This window comes from Pelophylax lessonae (genome assembly GCF_965119305.1).
Source record: "Pelophylax lessonae genome assembly, chromosome: 6".
NCBI lineage: Eukaryota > Metazoa > Chordata > Amphibia > Anura > Ranidae > Pelophylax > Pelophylax lessonae.
The window spans coordinates 109,205,951-109,233,402 of NC_138773.1; the positions used below are offsets into that span (position 1 = coordinate 109,205,951).

The 27,452-nt window shown below is 44.6% G+C and overlaps 1 protein-coding gene across 1 annotated transcript in view; it reads right to left on the reverse strand.

The window, feature by feature from the left end:
* Positions 1–27,452, reverse strand: part of EEF2K (eukaryotic elongation factor 2 kinase) — a 160,326-nt gene that overhangs the window by 81,467 nt on the left and 51,407 nt on the right. Inside the window, exon 2 of the mRNA XM_082261297.1 lies at positions 24,830–25,143. Coding sequence (XP_082117423.1) covers positions 24,830–25,063 — 234 coding nt within the window. The 5' untranslated portion in view covers positions 25,064–25,143. The remainder of the gene's footprint in view (positions 1–24,829; positions 25,144–27,452) is intronic.

A 27,452-nucleotide genomic window follows, 5' to 3' on the forward strand; every position in this document is an offset into this window, starting at 1 on the left:
ACTGAGAACCAGATGGTCACCGGTCATGACCTTCAGAGGCCGGGCGCAATGTTATGACCTCATGTCCCGCCTGGGCAGTTGTAAACACTGGCGTTGCCTTTTAAATTTTTTCTTTATTTTAGGCTTTTCAGCCTAGAGGAGAGATCTGGGGACTTAAAGACCCCATCCCCTCCCAGTGGCGGATCCAGGGGGGGGGCATCGAGTCAATTGCCCCCCCCCGAGAAAATAGTACCAGGTTTAAGTTTACAGAGGCATTATCTAAATGCATCTGCAGGGACTTTATTTCTGCTTCCCCGGCTCCCAGGAGACCTAAAATATAATCCCTAAGCCCCATCAGTTCAGAGGGGCCCAGGATGCTGTTTCATAGAGAGAGTTTTTTTTTTTTTTATTTCCCTGCTCAGGTGGATTAATACCACCAGGAGCCGCATTTTGCGACATTAAAATGAAAGTTCCGGCCAGGCGGAGTGATATCAGTCAGCAGACTCATCACTGCCTGACTCCTGCAGCCAATGGGTGCAGAGAGGAGAGGGCGGGCTCAGGCTGAGGGGGAAGCCTGAGACACAGCAGCGTGCGTCTGTGTGTGAACACACTGAGAGGGACAGATCTTCACAGCAGACAGGGGCAGTAAGGAAAACGTCTAGACTGCAATTAATTCATTTGTCTCCAAAAAGGAACAGTAACACACCCATCCCCCTTCACCTATGCCATGTCCTTGCTGCTGGCCAGCCACCATGAGGAATTATACAGCAGCTAAATGCTATCATCATCATTATCATCATGATAATCACACAGTACAGATGCATTGAGCCACAGCACCTGTATTGTGTGATTGTCATGATGATAATGATGATATAGACTGACAGTGAAAATAATCTTCCTGCCTCCTTTACACAAAGTGTGCTGCAGACATGAGTCTAACATGCAGGGCTGTCATTTAATGGCTTTAGGATGCATAAAGTGTTGCATTTATCCTTGTGCCAGCATCCCATTTTATTTCTACTGAGACACACAGCCACTGTGTGCCAATATGTCATGCTTCCTGGTGTGCATGCAGGGTGCTTTCATGGACCTGCACCAGCGTGTCATATCAGGACACTGCAGCCATGTGTCAGAATGCAAATAAATGGCATGCAGGCATGGGGATACATGGAACACTTTAAAACATTGTCACTGTTTTAACCACCTGCCGACCAGCCGCCACAGTTAAATGGCGGCAGGTTCTCGCAAATCATCGTACCTGTACGGTGGTGTGCAGGATTGATCCTGGGGGCGCGCGCCCACTTGCCAGCGGGGAAGCTGAGGCACAGGGCCAGCAGCCGCGATTGGCGCTGGGCACCTGCAATCCCTCCCTGTGAAGAGAGAACGACGGTCTGCAGTTGGAAACGCAGCAGACCGTTGTTGTCTCAGGAATCACTGCAGAGCTCCTGTGTTCCTCCTATTTAGGAACACAGGTCTCTGTGTTGGTATTACAAGCCCACCCCCACAGTTAGAAAGCACCCCCCAGGCTCACACTTAACCCTTTGATCGCCCCTGGGTAAACGCCTTCCCTGCCAGTGTCATTATTACAGTGACAGTGCATATTTTTAGCACTGATTACTGTTGTAATGTCACTGGTTCCCCCAAAAATGTCAGTTAGGGGTCCGATCTGTCCGCCGCAATGTCGCAGTCCCACTAAAAATCGCAGATTGCCGCCATTACTAGTAAAAAAAAAAAAATGACAGTGCCCCTCCCGAGATTAGACTCTGGATCCGCCCCTGTCCCCTCCCACTCCTTGTAATGACAGCCGAGCTGCTTCTGAGCCGCATCAGTTGTCATTACAAGACAGCCGACCGTCGGCTTTGGACGCCGATACCGGGGTGATGCCTCTAGCTGCGGTCATGACATCACTTCCGGGTACTCTGCTCCAAATTCAAAAAAATGACAGCATTCAAAACAGCCAAACTTGTCGTTTTGAATGCTTTTAAGTGCAAAGGAGGGGTTTGGGGTCTTTTAGACCCCCAGATCCCTCCACAAGAGTACCTGTAAAAAAAAAAACTAAAAAAAAAAAAAAAAAAAACTTTTCTTTTTTTTTTTTTTAGGTACGAAAATATGGGCCAATACCTATATGCGATGACCAAAATATCAATATCAGCAATAAAAAAACGATATCGGTCGATCACTACCACAAGGTTGCATTAAAATGCAAAATGTATGTCAACGGATGTCAAAATGTATGTCAACGGATGTCAAAATGTATGTCAACGGATGTCAGTGCGTGTTAAAACGCAACTAAATTGGATGGAAATGTACATGCTATCACATATTTGAAAATGTACATGCATTTTAGTGGAAGTCAGTGTGAATTGGCCCTTAGACAACGTTTGCTGATTCTGGAGTTCAGTTTAAAATGATTGCTAGAAGAATTTCCTTGTACTGTCAATACACTGACAATTCCTGATCACAGCTGAAAGGCTGTCATCTCCTCATTGATCTGACTTGGTAAATACATGTTATACATCCTGGTGAATTTCTAATCAATTGCTATTACATTATGTAATGCTGCCATTGTTAGTCATCACGGAAAGTACTGGGAACCTGTAAAGTAGGTCACCTTTATTTAACTGCCAAGCATATGGAAGGAGACTGGGAATGTGGCACTAAGAGAGATAATGCAGACATGGGACAGATGCATTACCTACATAATACCCATAATAAAGAGCACCCCACTGTTTTTACACATTGTCTTATGTAATCTCTGCATATGTGTAGAGACATTTTAATCAAAATCTGTAGATTGCAATAAAAATACTTTAAAGCTGAAGTTTAGTTATTTTTTCTTTTAAAGTTAAGTTTACCCTTAACTAAAAAATAATAAATTCACATATTTTTGCAGGTAAAATTTTTTTTTCTCTTTTTCCTACAGTAAAAAGTATTGCACCCGCGATTCACGAATGTCAGGCCTACACAATCTTTCTGTCCATACCTCTGTATAGGCTTTCATTTAAAAACCTGGAAGGACTGTGACTGGACTAAGGCTGGGTTCACACTGGTGCGATGTTAGAAATCGCATGTGATTCACACCGCATGTGATGTCTGTGCAATGCAAATTCAGCCATACAGATTGTATGGCTGATTTCATACCGCATTCGCGCCTAAATGGTGCAGGACCGCACTGGAATCAGATCGCATGGGTGTTAACACCCATGCGATCCCATTCTTGCACCATTTGGCAGTTTGCACTGCGATCTACAAACCGATTTGGGGGGTGTCATTAACTTTGAAATTGATACCCGCAGCAGTTCGCAGATGTCAGTGTGAACCCTCGGCAGGTGAAATGTGATGCGGGAACCCACACTGGAATCACACTGGTTCCAGCATTGCCTATATGTGAACCAGGACTAAGGCCCCTTTTACACTTATGTGACTTAAAAGTCACACAGTTTTACCTATACCAAGTAAGGTGACAATCCTCAGATGATACACAAAAATAAAACAAAACCACCTATAAGCTGTACCTTTTTATCTGCAGCCCTCTCCCCTCTACATCCAAAGAAAGTCCAGAATTTAAAATGCTTGTTTGTTCCATCAAAAAAAAAAAAAAAAAGGGATGGGGAGACCTGAAGTTACTGTGGAGTAGAGGCTGTCAATAAGCTGGAGATTCCTCTCCGGCACCTTTTTTTTCTTGATGCCAGGAAAACTTGTATGAGGGGATTTATGCTGATAGCAGAGGAATGCAGCAACAGATAGAAATGACACTTCGTGCTCTTAAAGTGATAAAAAAGTCTTTTTTTTTGATTGAAAATAATAAACATGTTATACTTACCTGCTCTGTGCAGTGGTTTTGCACAGAGCAGCCCAGATCCTCCTTTTCTTTGGTCCAACGCCAGCTCTCCTGGCCCCTCCTTCCTGCCGAGTGCCCTGACAGCGAGAAGTATGCTATGGGGGCACCTGAACTGGTGTCCGTTAAGACACGGAGCCACGGCTCGGCCCCCGCCCAACATCCCTTGGCAAACTGACTTTGATTGACAGCAGCGGGAGCCAATGGTGCATGCTGCTGTGTCTCATCTAAGCAGGAGGGAGAGTCCTGGACAGCCGAGGCTCTAGAGCAGTGATGGCGAACCTTGGCACCCCAGATGTTTTGGAACTACATTTCCTATGATGCTCATGCACTCTGCAATGTATTTGAGCATCATGGGAAATGTGGTTCCAAAACATCTGGGGTGCCAAGGTTTGCCATCAATGCTCTAGTGCAGTGGTCCTCAACTCCGGTCCTCAGGGCCCACTAACAGGCCAGATTTTAAGTATTACCTTGGGGAGATGCAGACTAGAATACTGCAATCACTGAGCAGCAAATGATATCACCTGTGATGTATTTCAGTTATCTTGCAAACCTGGCCTGTTAGTGGGCCCTGTAGGCCAGGGTTGAGGACCACTGCTCTAGTGCAACACCGCTGGATCGAGATGGGGCTCATGTAAGTATTAGGGGGGCTACTGCACTTTGAAGGTTTTTTTTTTTTTTCTTAATGCATAGAATGCATCAAGATAAAAAAAAACTTCTGCCTTTAGAACCACTTTAATTGAGTCCAAACTCATAGAGGGATATGCTTTGTTCATATTTCATTTCTAAGGTTTACAAACACTTTTATACTCACAATATCTGAAGATCACAGCAGCGGGGATGTAAACTTCAGCTTTGAAATTTATTTTTGCAATTCTATAAATCCATTGACAAGAGATTTATTTTTGCAATGTTGACCTACACCGAGCCTACAAGTGTCTACGTGCTCTCCAAGCAGTTTTTAACCACAATAAAAATATCCAAAGGCAATATATAGAAACCATCTGGTTTGTGTTACTGGGGACTGTACTGATGGAGGTTCTTGTAAAGACAGCTAAGTGTTTTCTTCCATTCTTCTTCAGATAAAAAGGAAAATGTTTTGCTCTTGACTGTACAGTTTGCTGGCATGGATATCCAGTATCAGTGAAGCTGCAGATTTCCTTTAACAGACAAGATTGTCTTTGTATTGGGGAAGATCACATGACTAGGCAGCATTCTCCAAACAATTAGTACTTCATGCAATCAACCAACACAACTGGTGTAGAATGACTCAGGAAGAACTCATCAATCCGTAGAGACACTTTCGTTATAGTCACCATGCTGCAAGTCCAAAGATAAACATAGGATTTTTTAGCCTGCATTTACGTTTCATATAAATGACTTTCGTTCCAAGAACAACATTCAATTTGAAATCGAAACTGTGTTGTAATTGTATTGTCCCCCATTATATTGTAAAGTGCTGTTAAAATAGTTGACGCTATATAAGGCCGCTTTCAAACTTGTGCGACCTGAAAGTCGCGCAATTTTAGATTTCAATATTTTTATTAAGTTTTAAGAAAAGAACACAAGAATACAAAAGTACAAAAGGACAATCAGTCCATGACCATGAAGCAAAATCAAAAACAGGAACCATTCAAGACATAAAAGTGAAAATGTTTAAGCAATAGCACAAACTGGAGCAAAAAGTGCAGCCCCCCATGCCAACATAGGCCGGTCTGGCCTCGCCACCCCCCCCCCCTCCGGGGCCCCCATGGGAACTTACTGTGCCCCAAGGGGGAGAGCTGCCCCCCGACCCCAACCTATTACATCACTATTAACAAGGGAGGCGTCCGCAATAAGTCGCACCATTTTAATGTGATTTTTTTGCTGCGATTTTGATTGAACTTGAAGCAGTGCCTGTGTAATCTTGAGGTCTATAGACCTCAAGTCGCATCAAAGTCTGACCAAAGTAGTAAAGGGACTACTTTAAAGTTGCTGCAACTTGAAGTTGCACAGATGTGAATGGTTCTCTTGGAAATCATAAGGGTAGGACTTGTTGTGCGACTTTGCAGTCCCAAGACGCAGGACAAGTTGCACAAGTTTGAGAGGGGCCTAAATCCAGTATAATAATAATAATAAGCACAGAAATAGTTACACTAACAAGCTGATTCAATAAGACAGTAGAGCAGCCTTTCTAAACCTTTTCAACACAGAAGAACCCTTAAAATAACTTTCTGGTCTCAGGGAACCTCTGCTAAAAATGTCTATATCTACAACTCATGATACTTTAGTGCAGGATTTCTCAACCAGTGTTACATGGAACCCCAGGGTTCCTCGAGCAATGAGCAATTTCTGCCTCTCAGATAAGTTCCCATTGACACCATTGATCCTTTTAGCTATCTGTCAGGGGTAATTCTTCCTAATGGCCACAAGTGTAAGAAGAATTCTTCCCACTGACCATCACACTATTGTATCACGAGTTGTAGTAATTTTTAGCAGGGGTTCCCTTAGATTGGAAAGTTATTTCAATGTTCCTTTGTGTTGAGGTTCAGAAAGGCTGCGAAAGGCTTCCATGCATAATTTTTACCTATAGGTAAGCCTACAACAAGGCTTACCTATAGGTACTGTGAATATCTCCTAAATGTGCACCGTTTAGGACATATTTACTGTACATGCAGCCAGTGACATCACTGGTGCATGCGCTCTAAAGGAATGACCACCTTGGCTGCTCCTCCAGAGCCCTGTGCCATGGCCAGTGGGAGTGACGTCATCGCCGCTCTGGCCAGTCACAGAGCTGGAGTCCCTAGCGATCTCCCAGCTGTTGTGTTCTGACAGGCGGACTGTCACCCCAGCCAGAACACACCGGTCAGCATTCACAGCCACTGGCTGCAAGTGCTGATCAGATTCCGACTGGCTGCTGATTTTCCAGCATGCCCGTTCAACAAAAGCTGAATGTTAGGCTGTCTTCTGTCCGACAGGCTGCTGTACATACTGGCCAAATGTCAGCCGGTTTCTGTTGAATCGGTCGACATTTGGCCTGTGTGTCCAGCCTGTAGTGTGATGGTCAGTGGGAAGAATGTAAAGAAAAAGGGGTTCGAATGAGCCCCTTTTTCTAGATGGGATGGCGACAGGCTAGTTAAGAGATATGGATCCCATTTAGCTAGTCATAGGGGTTACTAGGCAGATTTAGGTGGGGAAGCTAGTGTATGGTCAGAATAAGCCCCAATCGCAGTGGGGCTTATTCTGTAGCTAGGGAAAGCAGAGTTTAAACTAGTTTGTGCCTGTTCTTCTTCCCGCCTTGAGCTTGCCTGGGAGCTATTTAAGGGGGGCTCAGCGCCTGAAGCATCACTTACCTCAAGAAGGACTTCGTGGCAAGTTGACAAGTTCTGTTCCCCCCCCCCCCCCTCCCCTTGGCTGTCGCGGCCAGTTTATACTTGTTAGGTCATCTTTGCGTGGTGCAAAGAGGGACGAGTTTTTTGGTTTATTTACCACTTAATGTGATGAGTATGTTTGGATAATTTGGTTGGTTGTATTATAACTTTTGGTAACCTGGATCTTAGTGATCGGGTTAAAGTTTATTTTGTTTATGTTAATTTATTGATACAAGTATTAAAACGGCAGCGGCCTTTATAATTCCAGATTGGTGTTCGGTCTCTTTATTTTAGTATAAGTTATTAACCACTTCCATACCGAGTCATGTAAAATGACGTCGGCAAAGTGGTTGTCTAGATCCGGGCCGCCGTCATATGACGTCGGCCCGTTCTAGCTGCTACTGCGCGCCCCGGGCGGCGCGCAGCGGCGCGATCAGGGATGAGGCTCGTCCCTCGGACATAGCCCATCACTGATCAAGGTAAACAGCCAATAGAAATTGGCTGTTTACCACGTGATCGGCTGTGTCAATCACAGCCGATCACATGAGCGGCTCCAGCACGAGCCGCTCGTTCTCTCTGCAATGCGCGCCCCCGGGGGCGCGCAGAGCAGCGATCGGGGACGAGGCTCGTCCCTCGGACAGAGTCGATCCCCGATCTAGGTAAAGAGCCAATGAAATTGGCTCTTTACCACGTGACCGGCTGTGTCCGGCTGTGTCCAATCACAGCCGGTCACAAATGTCAACAGAGAACACGGTAACTAGCTGTCACCGTGTTCTCCTCCTCACACACTGATCCTGTGTGAGGAGGAGATTGTGGTAACAGCTAGTTACCAACTACAGTGCACCCCAAACACACTGATTGCCCCCCCCCCCCCAATAAAGAGCACCTGTCACTAGCCCATCAAAGTACCCGAGTACCTGTCATCAGGTACTCAGATGACAGGTACTCGGGTACTCTGATGGGCTGGTGACAGGTATTCGGGTACTCTGATGACAGGTACTCAGGTACTCTGATGACGGATACTCTGATGACAGGTACTCGGGTACTCTGATGACAGGTACTCGGGTACTCTGATGACGGGTACTCGGGTACTCTGATGACAGGTACTCGAGTACTCTGATGACAGGTACTCGGGTACTCTGATGACGGGTACTCGGGTACTCTGACAGGTACTCGGGTACTCTGATGACAGGTACTCGGGTACTCTGATGACGGGTACTCGGGTACTCTGACAGGTACTCGGGTACTCTGATGACAGGTACTCGGGTACTTTGAGTACCTGTCAACGGAGTACCCGTCATCAGAGTACCTGAGTACCTGTCACCTACCCATCAGAGTACCCGAGTACCTTCCACCTGCTCATCAGAGTACCTGACGCCTGAAGTACCCAAGTACTTGCCGCCTGCTCATCAGTACCCATCACTACTCATCAGTACTCATCAGTACCTATCACGTATCAGTACTGATCATCAGTACCCATCAGTACAGTATCACCTATCACCTATCAGTCAGTGAGTACTACTCATCAGTACCTATCACCTGCCTGTCACCTGCCCATCAGAGTACCCGAGTACCTGTCACCTGCCTATCGGAGTACCCGAGTACCTGCCACCTGCTCATCAGTACCAGAGTACCTGTCACCTGCCCAACAAAGTACCCGAGTACCTGTCACCCTTCATACAGCCACCATGTCCAAGTCCAAAAAGGTTTATATACGTCGTCCGTTTAAACCTAAATACCGGTGTTATGGCAGCAGATAGCTGCCATAACCCTGGTATTTTTTTAAACGGTGGACGGTTGGCTTTCCGATAAGGGTGGTCCCAGCGGCGGATTCGCCGTGGGATCACCCTTCCGGGATGGCGGAAGAGGCGCCCCCCCCCCTCCCGACGCGTTCCGGTCCTTTTCCCCGCTTACCGGACCCGCCGGCAGCGGGGAAAACGATCCGGTCCCGAATCCTCACAGACAGGATGTCGAGTGAGGGCAAGCTTGCCCTCACTTGACTCTATGGTCTTGGAGGACCGGAGCTACGGAAAATGTTGTTGCCTAGCAACTGGTTTAAAGGTCCTTTTTTTTTTTTTTTTCATTTTATATTATAATTTTTTTTTTTTTTTTTTCTATCTTTTAGTGTACTTGTGAGATCTGAGGACTTTTTGACCCCAGATCTCACAAAAAAGAGGTCCTGTCGTGCCTATTTCTATTACGAGGAATATTTACATTTCTTTTAATAGAAATAAAAATGATCAATTTTTTTTTTTTTTTTTAAACGGTGTAAAAATAAAAAATAATAAATAAAATAAATAGTAAAAAAAAAAAAAAAAAAAAATTAAAGCGCCCTGTCCCCGTTAGCTCGCGCGCAGAAGCGAATGCATACAGAAACCCCGCCCACATATGTAAACGGTGTTCAAACCACACATGTGAGGTATCGCCGCGATCGTTAGAGCAAGGGGAATAATTTGAGCCCTAGACCTCCTCTGTAACTCAAAGATGGCAACCTGTAGAAATTTTTAAATTGTCGCCTATGGGGATTTTTAAGTACCAAAGTTTGTCACCATTCCATGAGCGTGCGCAATTTTGAAACATGACATGTTGGGTATCTATTTACTCGGCTTAACATTATCTTTCACATTATGGAAAAAAATTGGGCTAACTTTACTGGTTTCTTATTTTTTAATTAAAAAAAGTGATTTTTTTCCAAAAAAATTGCGTTTGGAAGACCGCTACGCAAATACGGTGTGATAAAAAATATTGCAATAATCTCCATTTTATTCTCTAGGGTCTCTGCTAAAAAAAAATATATAATGTTTGGGGGTTCTAAGCAGTTTTCTAGCAAAACAACTGATTTTAGCTTGTAAACACCAAATGTCAAAAATAGGCCTAGGCAAGTGGCTAGGATGCATGATGATGCTCCTTGGATGTTCGGCCCCTCTATATGGCTAGGCTGTGAAAAAGTCTCACACATGTGGTATTGCCATACTCAGGAGGAGTGGCAGAATGTATTTTGGGGTGTCATTTTTGCTGTGTACATGCTATGTGTTAGGAATATCCTATAAATTGACAACTTTGTGTAAAAAAAAAAAGTTTTCATTTTTTTCCCACATTTTCCAAAAACCTGTGGAAAAAAATGATATGTTCAAACGACCCATTATGCCTCATAGAATATACGTTGGAGTGTTTGCTTTCCAAAATGGGGTCATTTTGTGGACTTTTCCATTGTATTGGTGCTCTAGGGCCTTGAAAAGTGTGATAGGTAGTAAGAAAGTTTTATGTGTATTTATGCTCCTAGAACGCCTGAAGGTGCTTCTTGGACGTGGAGTCTCTTTTTGTGGCCAGGCTGTGTAAAAGTCTCACACATGTGGTATCGCCATACTCGGAAGGAGTAGCAGAATGTATTTTTGGGTGTAATTTTTGCTGTGTACATGCTATGTGTTAGAAATAGCTTATAAATTGACAACTTTGTGGGAAAAAAAAGAAAAAAAATTTTTTTTCTTCATTTTCCCAAGAATTGTGGGAAAAAATTACAACTTCAAAAAACTCACCATGCCTCTTACTAAATACCTTGGACTGTCTACTTTACAAAAAGGGGTCATTTGGTCGGTATTTGTACTGTCCTGACATTTCAGGGCCTCAAGAAAGGAGATAGGCAGTCAGTACATCTGGTGTGATCAATTTTCAGTAATTGGTACCATAGCTTCTAGACTCAATAACTTTCACACAGACTAAATAATATACACTAATTTGGGTTAATTTTACCAGAGACATGTAGCAGTATACATTTTGGCCCAAATGTATGAAGAAAAATTTATTTTTTGCAAAATTTCATAATTGAAACTAAAAAAAAAGTGTTTTTTTTCAAAATTTTTGCTCTTTTTTTGCATATATCACGAAAAAAAAAACCCCAGTTGTGATCAAATACCACCAAAAGAAAGCTCTATTTGTGTGAAAAAAATGATAAAAATTTTGTTTGGTTATAGTGTAGCATGACTGAGCAATTGTCATTCAAAGTGTGAGAGTGCTGAAAGCTGAAAATTGGTCTGGGCAGGAAGGGTGTCTAACTGCTCTGTATGGAAGCGGTTAAAGTTTAAAAATAAGTCCTGTCTGCTATCCCATGCTCCTAAGGCCCTGTGCACACCTGAGTGTATTTCAGCTCATAAAACGCTCATGTCCAAAAAGCTAAATCCCATTCATTTCAATGCCCCCTGTTCACATATGAGCATTTTGTCACCTGAATCAAAACACCTGAAGTTCAAAAAAGTACATGAGCTTCTTTTTTGGCAGATTACAAGCGTTTTTGTTGGAGGTCAATGTCTGCCTCCAAACACCTGCAAAAAACACCTGAAAAAAGCCTGAAAAAAAAAAAAAAAACGCCTGAAAACGATACGCTCAGGTGTGAATGGAGCCTTACACTTGTGGCCATTGGGAAGAATTATCCCCTTACAGATAGCTAAAAAGATCAATGGTGTCAGTGGGGACTTATCTGAGAGGTAGAAATTGCTGATTGCTCAAGGAATCCCTAGAAACTTCTGAAGGAACCCTGGTTGAGAAACCCTGAAGTAGAGCAATGCAAATGTAAATCAGGATAATCAGGACTGATTAGATCTGTCATAGTCTAAGGACCGCTATTCAAAAAATATTGTTCTTTGATAACTCCCCCTTGTGGGATACTGATTGTGCCTAAGTGGAACCGGAACCGGAAGTGAGGGTTCGTGCGGTTCGTGCGGCAAGGGAGAGAGGAGGAAGGAAGAGGAGCTGCGGGGACACGTGCGGGGGAAGCCGCACAAGGGGTGCGGGTGCACCGTGCAGGGACCAGCAACTGAGCGGAGGTGGAGGACGGGAGCCGAGGCAGAGAGCGGCGGCGGTCAGAACCCGCCTTCCTTAGTGCCTGGAAGAAGAGGAGGAGGACCGTCCGTGCCCAGTGAGGAGGAGGAGACATCCGTCCCAGTGTGTGTGTGTGTGTGTCAGCAGCTGTGAGTAGAGCAGCAGCTGCAAACAGGGGGAAAGCTGTGTGACTGTACTCTGTAAGAAATCAATAGCTGTTTGTCTGTACTGCGACTGACTGTTGTGTGACTGTCTCTGCAACTGAGTACCTGGGAAGTCTGGTGAGTATCTTTGCGACTGGTGAGTATCCTTGCGACTGGTGAGTATCTTGTGACTGGTGAGTATCCTTGCGACTGGTGAGTATCTTGTGACTGGTGAGTATCATTGCGACTGGTGAGTATCTTTGCGACTGGTGAGTGTCCTTGCGACTGGTGAGTATCTTTGCGACTGGTGAGTGTCCTTGCGACAGGTGAGTATCCTTGCGACTGGTGAGTATCTTTGCGACTGGTGAGTATCTTTGCGACTGGTGAGTATCTTGCGACTGGTGAGTATCTTTGCGACTGGTGAGTGTCCTTGCGACTGGTGAGTATCTTTGCGACTGGTGAGTATCTTGCGACTGGTGAGTATCTTGCGACTGGTGAGTATCTTTGCGACTGGTGAGTATCTTTGCGACTGGTGAGTATCTTTGCGACTGGTGAGTACCTTGTGACGGGTGAGTATCCTTGCAACTGGTGAGTATCCTTGCAACTGGTGAATATCCTTGCACTGGTGAGTATCCTTGCGACTGGTGAAGTAGCTTGCGACTGGTGAGTATCTTGCGACTGGTGAGTATCCTTGCGACTGGAAGTATCTTTGCGACTGGTGAGTATCTTTGCGACTGGTGAGTATCCTTGCGACTGGTGAGTATCCTTGCGACTGGTGAGTATCCTTGCGACTGGTGAAATATCTTGCGACGGGTGAGTATCCTTGCGACTGGTGAGTATCCTTGCACTGGTGAGTATCCTTGCGACTGGTGAAGTAGCTTGCGACTGGTGAGTATCTTTGCGACTGGTGAGTATCTTTGCGACTGGTGAGTATCCTTGCGACTGGTGAGTATCCTTGCGACTGGTGAGTATCTTGCGACTGGTGAGGATCTTGCGACTGGTGAGGATCCTTGCGACTGGTGAGGATCCTTGCGACTGGTGAGTATCATTGCGACTGGTGAGTATCTTTGCGACTGGTGAGTATCCTTGCGACTGGTGAGTATCCTTGCGACTGGTGAGTACCTTGTGACGGGTGAGTATCCTTGCAACTGGTGAGTATCCTTGCAACTGGTGAATATCCTTGCACTGGTGAGTATCCTTGCGACTGGTGAAGTAACTTGCGACTGGTGGGTATCTTGCGACTGGTGAGTATCCTTGCGACTGGAAGTATCTTTGCGACTGGTGAGTGTCCTTGCGACTGGTGAGTATCTTTGCGACTGGTGAGTATCTTTGCGACTGGTGAGTATCCTTGCGACTGGTGAGTATCCTTGCGACTGGTGAGTATCTTTGCGACTGGTGAGTATCCTTGCGACTGGTGAGTATCCTTGCGACTGGTGAGTATCTTGCGACTGGTGAGGATCCTTGCGACTGGTGAGTATCTAGTGACTGGTGAGGGTATTAGCGACTGGTGGGTACCCCAGGTTTTGTACCAGGGAAGTTAGAGGTAGTGTAGGTAAGGAAGAGCAGGTCGTTATTATTATCCCCATAGAGTAGAGGGTAATAATGTCCGACAGGATTGGGGATGCCACTCAGTGCACTTCTTGCGGCATGTATGCGTTCCTTGATGAAACAATCGAGGACGAATACTGCTGTGCAAGATGTGAGCGACTTGTTGCTCTGGAAGCCCACATCGTGGATCTAGAGAACACAGTGACAAGACTGCGTGGCATCTACAACCTGGAAAGGAGCTTGGACTTTACCCATCAGGCGCTGGTAGGGGCCAGCATAGAGGAGGAAGGAATAGAGGAGACGCAAGCAGCAGAGGCACGCAGCTGGGTGACTGTTAGAAATGTTAGGGGGAGGAGAGTCAGGGAGGCCAGTCCTGAGTTGGTACACCCTAACATGTTTGCCGAGTTGCAGGTTGAGGGGGATATCAACTCAGGGGTGGCAGTGCTGGAGCATGCGCCCTCCCCCAGCTGCCAGGGGAGGGACGGCTCCAGGAAGAAGGGGGGCCGCAACGCAGGAAAGGTTAGAAAGGTTGTGGTAGTTGGGGACTCAATTATCAAGAGGACAGAGAGGGAAATCTGTAAAAAAGATCGCGTGAACCAAACAGTTTGTTGTTTACCGGGCGCCCGAGTTCGGCACATCGCAGATCTGGCAGACAGATTGATGTGGGGGGCTGGGGATGACCCAGCGGTCATGGTGCATGTGGGCACTAATGACAAAGTTAAAGGTAGGTGGAGGATCCTTAAGAACGATTTCAGGGACTTAGGTAATAGATTGAGGAAAAGGACCTCCAAGGTGGTTTTCTCTGAAATACTGCCTGTACCTCGAGCCACACAGGAGAGGCAGAAGGAGCTTAGGGAAGTTAACAAGTGGCTGAGGAATTGGTGTAGGAAGGAGGGGTTTGGGTTCCTGGAGAACTGGGCTGACTTCTCAGTCGGCTACCGGCTCTTTAGTAAGGATGGGCTGCACCTTAATGGGGACGGTACAGCTCTTTTGGGGAGAAAGATGGCCACCGAGTTGGAGGGGCTTTTAAACTAGGAGACGGGGGGGAGGGCTCAGAAATAGAATCAGTCAGGAGGGAGCAGAGGACTGAAGGCAGTTGTAGGGTCAATAGCGACAGTAGGTCAACAACATCAATTGGCGGGTCTGTGCGGGAGAACAGCAGACCAAACAGAAATAAACAAAACCGCCAATCACGTTTAACTTCCGTAAATCTAAGAGGGGTATATGCTAATGCCAGGAGCCTAGCTAATAAAATGGATGAGTTGGAAATGTTAGTACATGAGGAGGACATAGACCTTGTGGGAATAACGGAGACTTGGTTCGACCCCTCACATGACTGGCTGGCCAATATCCAAGGGTATTCGGTGTACCGGAAGGACAGGGTTGGTAAAAGAGGGGGAGGGGTATGTCTCTATGTCAAGAACAATATAAAGGTGCTAGAAAGGAGTGACATTACGGATGGGATGAGCATGGATTTAGAATCTGTGTGGGTTGAACTCGATAGGGAAGAAGATAAGGGAAAAGTAGTTGTGGGGGTTTGCTATAGACCACCTAACCAAGGGGAGGAGGTAGAGCTGGAATTTTTAGCACTAATAGGTAAAGCGGCAAAACTAGGATCAGTCATCATATTGGGGGACTTCAATTATCCCGACATTGACTGGGAAGAGGGGACTGCACACTCGCATAAGGCCCGTCTATTCACGGAAACCTTACAGGATAACTACATGTCGCAGTTGGTGGATTCCCCTACTAGAGAGAATGCTATCCTGGATCTATTGATCACTAATGACCCAGACATAATCTCGGAGGTAGGAGTCCAGGACAACCTGGGCTCTAGCGATCACAGGATGATCACATTTAATATAAATAACAATATAAAAAGGCAAGTGGGGAACATAAGAACCCTAAACTTCAGAAGGGCAGACTTTCCAAAATTGTACTCATTGATGGAAAGGGTAAACTGGGACCAAACCCTGGGATCACTGACCACAGAGGAAAAATGGGAATGCTTTAGAACAATATTAAGCAAAGGCATCTTGCAGTGCATTCCTATGGGGAATAAATTTAGAAGAGACAAAGCCAAACCTGGCTGGCTAAACCGTAGCGTTAAAAAACTTATTAGGGGAAAAAAATTGGCCTTCAGGAAATATAAAGCAGAGGGCACAGTATCGGCCTTCCAGCAATACAAGGAGGAAAATAAGAAGTGTAAACACGAAATCAAGATGGCTAAAATCAACTTTGAGAGACAAATAGCGGAGGATAGTAAAAAAAACCCAAAGAAATTCTTTAAATATATCAACAGCAAAAAAACTAGGGCAGAGCATATTGCACACATAATTAGCGATGATGGGAGGATGGTTACAGAGGACACTGAAAAAGCAACCGTGCTGAATTCTTTTTTCTCGTCAGTCTTTACGCAGGAAAAGGAAGGGTACACTGAGCATGACTGTATGGTTAGTAGTAATACACAGGACTTGCCACTATGGCTAACAGAGGGGGAAATCAGGGAAAGACTGGATAAACTTAACACAAACAAATCACCAGGCCCGGATGGCGTACATCCGAGAGTGCTCAAGGAACTCAGTATGGTTATATCTAGACCACTGTTCCTGATCTTTGCTGACAGTATTAGGACAGGAGATGTACCAGGGGATTGGAGGAAGGCTAACGTGATTCCGATATTCAAAAAGGGCCAGAGACATATCCTGGGAAATTATAGGCCTGTCAGTTTGACATCAATAGTATGTAAACTTCTGGAGGGGATGATAAGGGACTATATCGTAGAGTATGCTAAAGACAACAACATCATCAGTAGTAACCAGCACGGGTTTACAAATGGGCGATCTTGTCAAACCAATCTCTTAGCATTCTACGAGGAGGTGAGCTGTGAGCTAGATAGGGGGAGACCAGTGGATGTGGTGTACTTGGATTTCGCTAAGGCGTTTGATACAGTTCCCCACAAGCGCTTAATTTATAAAATAAGGTCTGCAGGTATCGACAGCAGGGTTTGCTCTTGGATACGGAATTGGCTAAAAGGCCGTGTCCAAAGGGTAGTAATAAACAGCGCATACTCAGACTGGTCTGAGGTAGTAAGTGGGGTGCCCCAGGGCTCAGTCCTGGGACCAACCTTGTTCAATTTATTCATAAACAGCATTGAGGAAGGGATCAGTAGTTCGTTATCAGTTTTTGCAGATGACACAAAATTGGCCAGGGCAATAACTGCACAGCATGAAGCAGATATCCTACAGAATGACCTGGACAAAATTACGGAGTGGGCAACGACATGGCAAATGAGGTTTAATGTGGAGAAGTGTAAGGTTTTGCACTTGGGGGCCAAAAACATAAAAACACAATACACGTTAGGAGGGGAACCCTTGGGGGAATCAAAAATGGAGAAAGATCTGGGAGTCTTAGTTGATGATAGATTAGGCAACAGCATGCAATGCCAAGCGGCAGCTTCCAAAGCCAACAGAATATTAGCATGCATAAAGAAAGGGATGTATTCCAGAGATAAGACTATAATCCTTCCACTTTATAAAACTCTGGTCCGACCGCATCTGGAGTATTCTGTCCAGTTCTGGTCGCCAGTCCTCAGGAGGGATGTGTTGGAGCTGGAGAAAGTCCAGAGAAGGGCAACTAAACTGATTAGGGGGTTGGAGGACCTTACCTATGAAGAGCGGCTGCAATCGCTCGATTTATTTTCCCTGGAGAAAAGACGTCTGAGAGGGGACATGATAGCAATTTATAAATATCTTAATGGGGATCTCAGCTTAGAAGAAAAGCTGTTCATTCGAAGGAATTGCATGAGGACTCGAGGACATACAATGCGATTAGAGGAGAAGCGTTTTAACCTCAGGCAACGTGGGGGGTTCTTTACTGTTAGGGCTACAAGATTGTGGAATTGTCTACCACAAGAGGTGGTTTCTGCGGGTAGTATGGTGACTTTCAAAAGACTCTTAGACTTACATCTCAAGGATCAGGAGATTGAGGGCTATGTTAGATGATTACAGTCACACACACCTACACAGGTTGAACTGGATGGACTATTGTCTTTATTCAACCTCACCTACTATGTAACTATGTAACTATGTAACTTTATATGGTTAAAACATGTAGGATTCCATGTATAAACCTTCAATATATCTATTTAAAGGCAAACTTTTTATTGTCTCTTGAACTATTAGAAAATATCAAACATTTGAAAGAACTATGTTCTATTTAAACATACAAGTTGCTTGTTTGTACATGTACCATGGATCCCTCTCCAATCTCCAATCTAAATTACCCAAAACTGCAGATCGATATCTTTGCCTTCACTTGTACTTCCTGTTGGACTTTAACCGCTTCCATACAGAGCAGTTAGACACCCTTCCTGCCCAGACCAATTTTCAGCTTTCAGCACTCTCACACTTTGAATGACAATTGCTCAGTCATGCTACACTATAACCAAACAAAATTTTTATCATTTTTTTCACACAAATAGAGCTTTCTTTTGGTGGTATTTGATCACAACTGGGGGTTTTTTTTTTCGTGATATATGCAAAAAAAGAGCAAAAATTTTGAAAAAAAAAACACTTTTTTTTAGTTTCAATTAGGAAATTTTGCAAAAAATAAATTTTTCTTCATACATTTGGGCCAAAATGTATACTGCTACATGTCTCTGGTAAAATTAACCCAAATTAGTGTATATTATTTAGTCTGTGTGAAAGTTATTGAGTCTAGAAGCTATGGTACCAATTACTGAAAATTGATCACACCAGATGTACTGACTGCCTATCTCCTTTCTTGAGGCCCTGAAATGTCAGGACAGTACAAATACCGACCAAATGACCCCTTTTTGTAAAGTAGACAGTCCAAGGTATTTAGTAAGAGGCATGGTGAGTTTTTTGAAGTTGTAATTTTTTCCCACAATTCTTGGGAAAATGAAGAAAAAAATTTTTTTTTCTTTTTTTTCCCACAAAGTTGTCAATTTATAAGCTATTTCTAACACATAGCATGTACACAGCAAAAATTACACCCAAAAATGCATTCTGCTACTCCTTCCGAGTATGGCGATACCACATGTGTGAGACTTTTACACAGCCTGGCCACAAAAAGAGACTCCACGTCCAAGAAGCACATTCAGGCGTTCTAGGAGCATAAATACACATAAAACTTTCTTACTACCTATCACACTTTTCAAGGCCCTAGAGCACCAATACAATGGAAAAGTCCACAAAATGACCCCATTTTGGAAAGCAAACACTCCAACGTATATTCTATGAGGCATTATGGGTCGTTTGAACATATCATTTTTTTCCACAGGTTTTTGGAAAATGTGGGAAAAAAATGAAAACTTTTTTTTTTTTACACAAAGTTGTCAATTTATAGGATATTCCTAACACATAGCATGTACACAGCAAAAATGACACCCCAAAATACATTCTGCCACTCCTCCTGAGTATGGCAATACCACATGTGTGAGACTTTTTCACAGCCTAGCCATATAGAGGGGCCTAACATCCAAGGAGCATCATCATGCATCCTAGCCACTTGCCTAGGCCTATTTTTGACATTTGGTGTTTACAAGCTAAAATCAGTTGTTTTGCTAGAAAACTGCTTAGAACCCCCAAACATTATATATTTTTTTTTAGCAGAGACCCTAGAGAATAAAATGGAGATTATTGCAATATTTTTTATCACACCGTATTTGCGTAGCGGTCTTCCAAACGCAATTTTTTTGGAAAAAATTCACTTTTTTTAATTAAAAAATAAGAAACCAGTAAAGTTAGCCCAATTTTTTTCCATAATGTGAAAGATAATGTTACGCCAAGTAAATAGATACCCAACATGTCATGTTTCAAAATTGCGCACGCTCACAGAATGGTGACAAACTTTGGTACTTAAAAATCCCCATAGGCGACAATTTAAAAATTTCTACAGGTTGCCATCTTTGAGTTACAGAGGAGGTCTAGGGCTCAAATTATTCCCCTTGCTCTAACGATCGCGGCGATACCTCACCTGTGTGGTTTGAACACCGTTTACATATGTGGGCGGGGTTTCTGTATGCATTCGCTTCTGCGCGCGAGCCAACGGGGACAGGGCGCTTTAATTTTTTTTTTTTACTATTTATTTTATTTATTATTTTTTATTTTTACACCGTTTAAAAAAAAAAAAAAAATTGATCATTTTTATTTCTATTAAAAGAAATGTAAATATTCCTCGTAATAGAAATAGGCACGACAGGACCTCTTTTTTGTGAGATCTGGGGTCAAAAAGTCCTCAGATCTCACAAGTACACTAAAAGATAGAAAAAAAAAAAAAATAATTATAATATAAAATAAAATAAAAAAAAAGGACCTTTAAACCGGTTGCTAGGCAACAACATTTTCCGTAGCTCCGGTCCTCCAAGACCATAGAGTCAAGTGAGGGCAAGCTTGCCCTCACTCGACATCCTGTCTGTGAGGATTCGGGATCGGATCGTTTTCCCCGCTGCCGGCGGGTCCGGTAAGCGGGGAAAAGGACCGGAACGCGTCGGGGGGGGGGGGGGGGGCCTCTTCCGCCATCCCGGAAGGGTGATCCCACGGCGAATCCGCCGCTGGGACCACCCTTATCGGAAAGCCAACCGTCCACCGTTTAAAAAAATACCAGGGTTATGGCAGCTATCTGCTGCCATAACACCGGTATTTAGGTTTAAACGGACAACGTATATAAACCTTTTTGGACTTGGACATGGTGGCTGTATGAAGGGTGATAGGTACTCGGGTACTTTGTTGGGCAGGTGACAGGTACTCTGGTACTGATGAGCAGGTGGCAGGTACTCGGGTACTCCGATAGGCAGGTGACAGGTACTCGGGTACTCTGATGGGCAGGTGACAGGCAGGTGATAGGTACTGATGAGTAGTACTCACTGACTGATAGGTGATAGGTGATACTGTACTGATGGGTACTGATGATCAGTACTGATACGTGATAGGTACTGATGAGTACTGATGAGTAGTGATGGGTACTGATGAGCAGGCGGCAAGTACTTGGGTACTTCAGGCGTCAGGTACTCTGATGAGCAGGTGGAAGGTACTCGGGTACTCTGATGGGTAGGTGACAGGTACTCAGGTACTCTGATGACGGGTACTCCGTTGACAGGTACTCAAAGTACCCGAGTACCTGTCATCAGAGTACCCGAGTACCTGTCATCAGAGTACCCGAGTACCCGTCATCAGAGTACCCGAGTACCCGTCATCAGAGTACCCGAGTACCTGTCATCAGAGTACCCGAGTACCTGTCATCAGAGTACCCGAGTACCCGTCATCAGAGTACCCGAGTACCTGTTATCAGAGTACCCGAGTACCTGTCAGAGTACCCGAGTACCCGTCATCAGAGTACCCGAGTACCCGTCATCAGAGTACCCGAGTACCCGTCATCAGAGTACCCGAGTACCCATCATCAGAGTACCCGAGTACCTGTCATCAGAGTACCCGAGTACCCGTCATCAGAGTACCCGAGTACCTGTCATCAGAGTACCCGAGTACCCGTCATCAGAGTACCCGAGTACCTGTCATCAGAGTACCCGAGTACCTGTCATCAGAGTATCCGTCATCAGAGTACCTGAGTACCTGTCATCAGAGTACCCGAATACCTGTCACCAGCCCATCAGAGTACCCGAGTACCTGTCATCTGAGTACCTGATGACAGGTACTCGGGTACTTTGATGGGCTAGTGACAGGTGCTCTTTATTGGGGGGGGGGGCAATCAGTGTGTTTAGGGTGCACTGTAGTTGGTAACTAGCTGTTACCACAATCTCCTCCTCACACAGGATCAGTGTGTGAGGAGGAGAACACGGTGACAGCTAGTTACCGTGTTCTCTGTTGACATTTGTGACCGGCTGTGATTGGACACAGCCGGTCACGTGGTAAAGAGCCAATTTCATTGGCTCTTTACCTAGATCGGGGATCGACTCTGTCCGAGGGACGAGCCTCGTCCCCGATCGCTGCTCTGCGCGCCCCCGGGGGCGCGCATTGCAGAGAGAACGAGCGGCTCGTGCTGGAGCCGCTCATGTGATCGGCTGTGATTGACACAGCCGATCACGTGGTAAACAGCCAATTTCTATTGGCTGTTTACCTTGATCAGTGATGGGCTATGTCCGAGGGACGAGCCTCATCCCTGATCGCGCCGCCGGGGGCGCGCAGTAGCAGCTAGAACGGGCCGACGTCATATGACGGCGGCCCGGATCTAGACAACCACTTTGCCGACGTCATTTTACATGACTCGGTATGGAAGTGGTTAACTGAATTGTACTCCATCCAATCCCTATGGATCCATTTGACAGCCATGAATCTCCTGCTACCTTTTGGCTGCCACTTTATGGCAGCCGTTTTCAACCAGGGTGACGTGGCACCCTGGTGTGCCTCCTGGGTTCTTTAGGGGTGCCTTGGCAAAATGGCAACAAATTGCCATAGGTTTTTACTTTGTAGAATTACAACTCTGGGCACTGTGCTGTTCAAGCCACTGGCACCCTGACAACCCTGGGCACTGTGCGGGTCAAGCCACTGGCACCCTGACAACCCTGCGCACTGTGCGGGTCAAGCCACTGGCACCCTGACAATCAGTGACATCACTGGTTGATAAGAAGAATGACGGGTGCTTTACTCCCCCTCATTCCTTCTCCATCAGCACTGGGGTCACATTAGCAAATAGAAGAAGAGAAACTGAGAGAGAAGAGAAACCCTAGAATACTAGTCCGTACCAGTTTGCACCAGAGAACCAGAAAATATCAGCAGCTGATGTTGATTGATTGTTCACATGTGCACATTGCAGAAGGCAATTCAGGATCTGTGAAGGGGTAAGTAGAACAACAAAAGAGGGTAAAAAAAAAAACTGGGTCCAATTGGGATTTTGTACTTTTGGAATTTACCTGACCTAGAAAAATATCTGTGTGTGAAAAGAAATAAATCTGTATAGCACGAAGGTTTAATGCATGTTCATTTGGCATCTCCTGTTGGCTCTTCTGCGCAAAGGGCAACAAACAGGAAGTCAAAATGTGTGACTTATGTGCAATGGGGAAAAAATGTAAAAGTTAGGTAATGGCCACAATTCATCCAGCTTCTGCAGTGTAAGCCCCCGTTCACACTGGGGTGACCTGTGAGGCGACCTGGTTGCCTGACAGGTCGCCGTAGGTCGCCTCCCATACAGAAGCTATGGACCCGTTCTAATAGGAGCGACAGAAGTCGCTCCGACTTAGAAAAAGGGTCCGGAGCTTCTTTGGGGCGACCCGGATCGACCTGCATAGACTTCAATGTTATGAAGTCCGTGCCGGCCGCTCCGAGGTCGCGGCACGGACCGGCAAAGTAGCGTTGCCCCAGTGTGAACAGGGCCTTAGAGAGATTCACCCTCTATTTGTCATGTTTACCATTATCACCAAGAGTGAAAGTGAAAGGAAATTCCAAATTTTAGGTTGTCTTCAGAACAGTAATAGAGGGGACAAATCTTCCAATGGGAACACTTGTTCTGGTGACAACCTAGGATTTCCCTCACTTTGGATGGATTTCCTCTCACTTCCTGTTTTGTGAAGGGTAATCTCCCCTATGGGACATAGATGGCAAAAAAAAAAACCCTCTCCTACTTTATCCAAAAATGCAAAAAAAGTTTTTCTTTTGTGCTACCTTAATTTATTATCCAGTAGATATCTTCCTGCAAACTTTTCTAAATACAATTCAGTTGTTTTGTACAGTTCTGCAGTGTTTTTATTCCTTTTTGACCTAAATTAAGATCAATCTCTTCTGCGTTGTTTGTATATGGTTCTTTCATTTTAGAGTATATCATTGTGCTGTGTTACTTGATGCTTTTTTAATTATGTGTATACATCATGTCTTGTGACTTGTTGCAGACACTTATGATCATTTTGTATGTATTTAATTTTCTAATTTGAATAAAGTTTTTGCTTTAATCAATTTTTGCTTTTTATACCACGTGGGAATTGACTTATCTTTTGAATGGCTCCTTACCATTCTTTCCTTTTTTTAACTTAACCACTTGCCGACCGCCCACAGTATATTTACTGCGGCAGTCAGCCCCTCCTGGGCAAAGAGACGTAGTACTACGTCGTTCGCCACGGAGCCTGCAGGGGGCGAGCTCCGATGTCCGCCGGTCATTCGCAATCTCCCGCTGGAGAGGGAGAAAGGCAGATGGCTGATGTAAACAAAGCCGCCTGTCATTCTCCCTGGTGTAACTGCCGAGATCATACGATCCTGCTATGTAGGATCGTATGTCTCTGTGGTTACATCACAAGCCACGCCCCTTTACAGTTAGAATCACGCCCCTAGGGACACACTTAACCCCTTGATCACTAATAAAGTTAACTCCTTCCCTGCCAGTGTCATTTTTACAGTAACAGTGCATATGTATAGCACTTATTACTGTAGTAATGTCACTGTTACCCCCAAAAGTGTCAAAAATGTTAGTCAGGGGTCCGATCTGTCCGCCGCAATGTCGCAGTCCCGCATAAAAAAAAAAAAAAAAAAAAATCGCAGATTGCCGCCATTACTAGTTAAAAAAAAAATAACAATAAAAATGACATAAATCTTTCCCTTAGTTAGTAAACGCAATAACTTTTGCACAAACCAATCAAAATACGCTCATTGCGATTTTTTTTACCAAAAATATGTAGCAGAAAACAAATTGGCCTAAAATGTTAAAAAATTTTGATTTTTAAATTTTTTTGGGGGGGAATTTCATATAAAGAAAATGTGAAAAATATTGTTATTTTTTCAAAATTGACGCTCTTTTTTTGTTTATAGTGCAAAAAATAAAAATCGCACAGGTGATCAAATACCACCAAATGAAGGCTCTGTTTGTGGGAAAAAAAGGACGTCAATTTTATTTGGGTACAGCGTCGCACGACCGCGCAATTGTCCGTTAAAGTCACGCAGTGCCGAATCGCAAAATAGGCCCTGGTCTTTCAGCAGCAAAATCCTCCAGGGCTTAAGTGGTTTTAAACAGGGACCTGAACATAAAACAGATGCAAATAGCACCCAGTGACAGAGGAAAAAGCAGAATATGTAATACATTAAGATTAATAAAAAGAAATGTGTGCAAATGAAAACACCAAATTTATCTGAAGGTGGAAAATCACTTAAAAACACCCTTCTATCACTGCCACACATTTAAGTATTTTTACATACCCTGAAATTGAAGGAGTTTCTAGGAGATGAACTGGATCCATAGTCGTTTGCCTTCGGCAGACTGCCAAAGAAGCGTGTCTTTTTCTTCTTAGAATCACGGGGTGATGATGAGTAGTCATCTGTGATGGGGCAGATGAAGTAATTGTCCTCCTCATCGCTGTCACCCTTACAATCGTTTAAATTGTGCCCATTATCCAGCCCCTCCATCCTAAACATGAGATCTTCGTCTGCCATTGTGTCAGGGATGTAGGGAATATTCGTTGTAGGACTGATCTAGCCAGAGTGCTGATGTAGATTTGCATTCAGGAAAAGGCCTGCAAGGCAATACAAACATACAATAATCAATATACATTAATACAAGCGAGAGGCATATCACATAAACACATAATGGAAAAAGCAATGGAGTGCTAGAATCAATCCGTGAAAGCTAGCAACCAGATTCAACAGTTTAGTGCAGTTGATGAATGTTTCTTTATTGGTTAAAATGGTTTATGGCAAACCACTGGTCTCTAGAATCATGGAATCATGACATAAAAGAATTGCACAGAGCATATCGAAAAATTACAACATAAATATTCACATAAATATCAAAGACAAATGTTAAACTACATAACAGCTTCCTGCTAGGACAGTGTGGAGAAATTTAAATTCTAGCTCCAGCGTACAACCACAGCCATGTAAGCCGCTAAGGAGCTCATTCCATTGATGCAACTGGAACTTATTTGGTTTACTCTGTTAAAGTTGTAAGCATTGGTGTGGTACAGGAGGTGGACATACCAGTGTCGATTACTAAACTGCATACAACATATTGTTCATTAATAATATATACTGTATATTAGAGCTGCACGATTCTGGATAAAATGAGAATCACAATTTTTTTGCTTAGAATAAAGATCAAGATTATCTCACAATTCTTGGCGTAACATCATCTTTTACATTATACAAAAAAATTGGGCTAACTTTACTGCTTAGCTTTTTTTAAAAATTCATTAAAGTGTATTTTTTCCCCCAAAAAAATGAGTTTTAAAGACTTCTGCGCAAATACAGTGTGACAAAAAAGATTGCAACAATCGACATTTTATTCTCTACTCTCTGCTAATAAAAAAATATATATATATACATATATATATACATATATATATATATATATATATAATGTTTGGGGGTTCTATATATATATATATATATATATATAGTGGCAGAGCGTTGCCCTGCCAGGGTCTAGAAAGAGATCGTGACCCAGAATTCTCAACCAGGCAGGTTGAGGGGCTTCAGAGCGCTTGTAAAATGAAGAGGAAACTGGCTTTTCAGTTTCCTCTGTGTTTTAAAATGTCCAGTTTGGGACCTGGGGCCTGGAGATTTCTAAGTGATCCGGGTGGGATCAGTGGCATAGCGTGGGTTGTCAGCACCCGGGGCAAGGCAAGTAATTTGCGCCCCCTAACTCGCGGGATTTTAGCACTCGAGTCTCTTCCACTAGATTAGTTAAGCGCATGTATTGTTTGTTATGAAAATACTGATGTAATTAAAAGTAAAATGCATCTAAATGCAAGTTTGAATGACCAGCGTGCCCCCTTTCAATGCAGAGAGACCAGCGTGTCCCCTTTCAATGCAGAATGACCAGCGTGCCCCCTTTCAATGCAGAGAGACCAGCACCCCCCCTTTCAATACAGAATGACCAGCGTGCCCTCTTTCAATGCAGAGAGACCAGCGTGCCCCCTTTCAATGCAGAGAGACCAGCGTGCCCCCTTTCAATGCAGAATGACCAGCGTGCCCCCATTCAATGCAGAATGACCAGCGTTCCCCCATTCAATGCAGAATGACCAGCGTGCCCCCATTCAATGCAGAGAGACCAGCGCACCCCCTTTCAATGCAGAATGACCAGCGTGCCCCCATTCAATGCAGAGAGACCAGCGCACCCCCTTTCAATGCAGAATGACCAGCGTGCCCCCATTCAATGCAGAATGACCAGCGTTCCCCCATTCAATGCAGAATGACCAGCGTGCCCCCATTCAATGCAGAGAGAACAGCGTGCCCCCTTTCAATGAAAAATGACCAGCATGCCCCCATTCAATGCAGAAAGACCAGTGTGCCCCCTTTCAATGCAGAATGACCAGCATGCCCCCTTTCAATGCAGAGTGACCAGCGTGCCCCCTTTCAATGCAGAATGACCAGCGTGCCCCCTTTCAATGCAGAATGACCAGTGTGCCCCCTTTCAATGCAGAGTGACCAGCGTGCCCCCTTTCAATGCAGAGAGACCAGCGTGCCCCCTTTCAATGCAGAGAGACCAGCGTGCCCCCTTTCAATGCAGAATGACCAGTGTGCCCCCATTCAATGCAGAGAGACCAGCGTGCCCCCTTTCAATGCAGAGAGACCAGCATGCCACCTTTCAATGCAGAGTGACCAGCATGCCCCCTTTCAATGCAGACAGACCAGCTTGCCCCCTTCAATACAAAGAGACTTACCTGCAGCGGCTGCTTCTCCTCAGTTCCCGGCGTTTCCTCAAGTCCTCCCGCCTCCTCCTTTCGGCCAATCAGGAACGGGTCTCGGACCCCCTTCCTGATTGGCCAGGAGGAGGATCCATGTGACAATAGCGAATTTTCATTCGCTATTGTCACAAAATGGG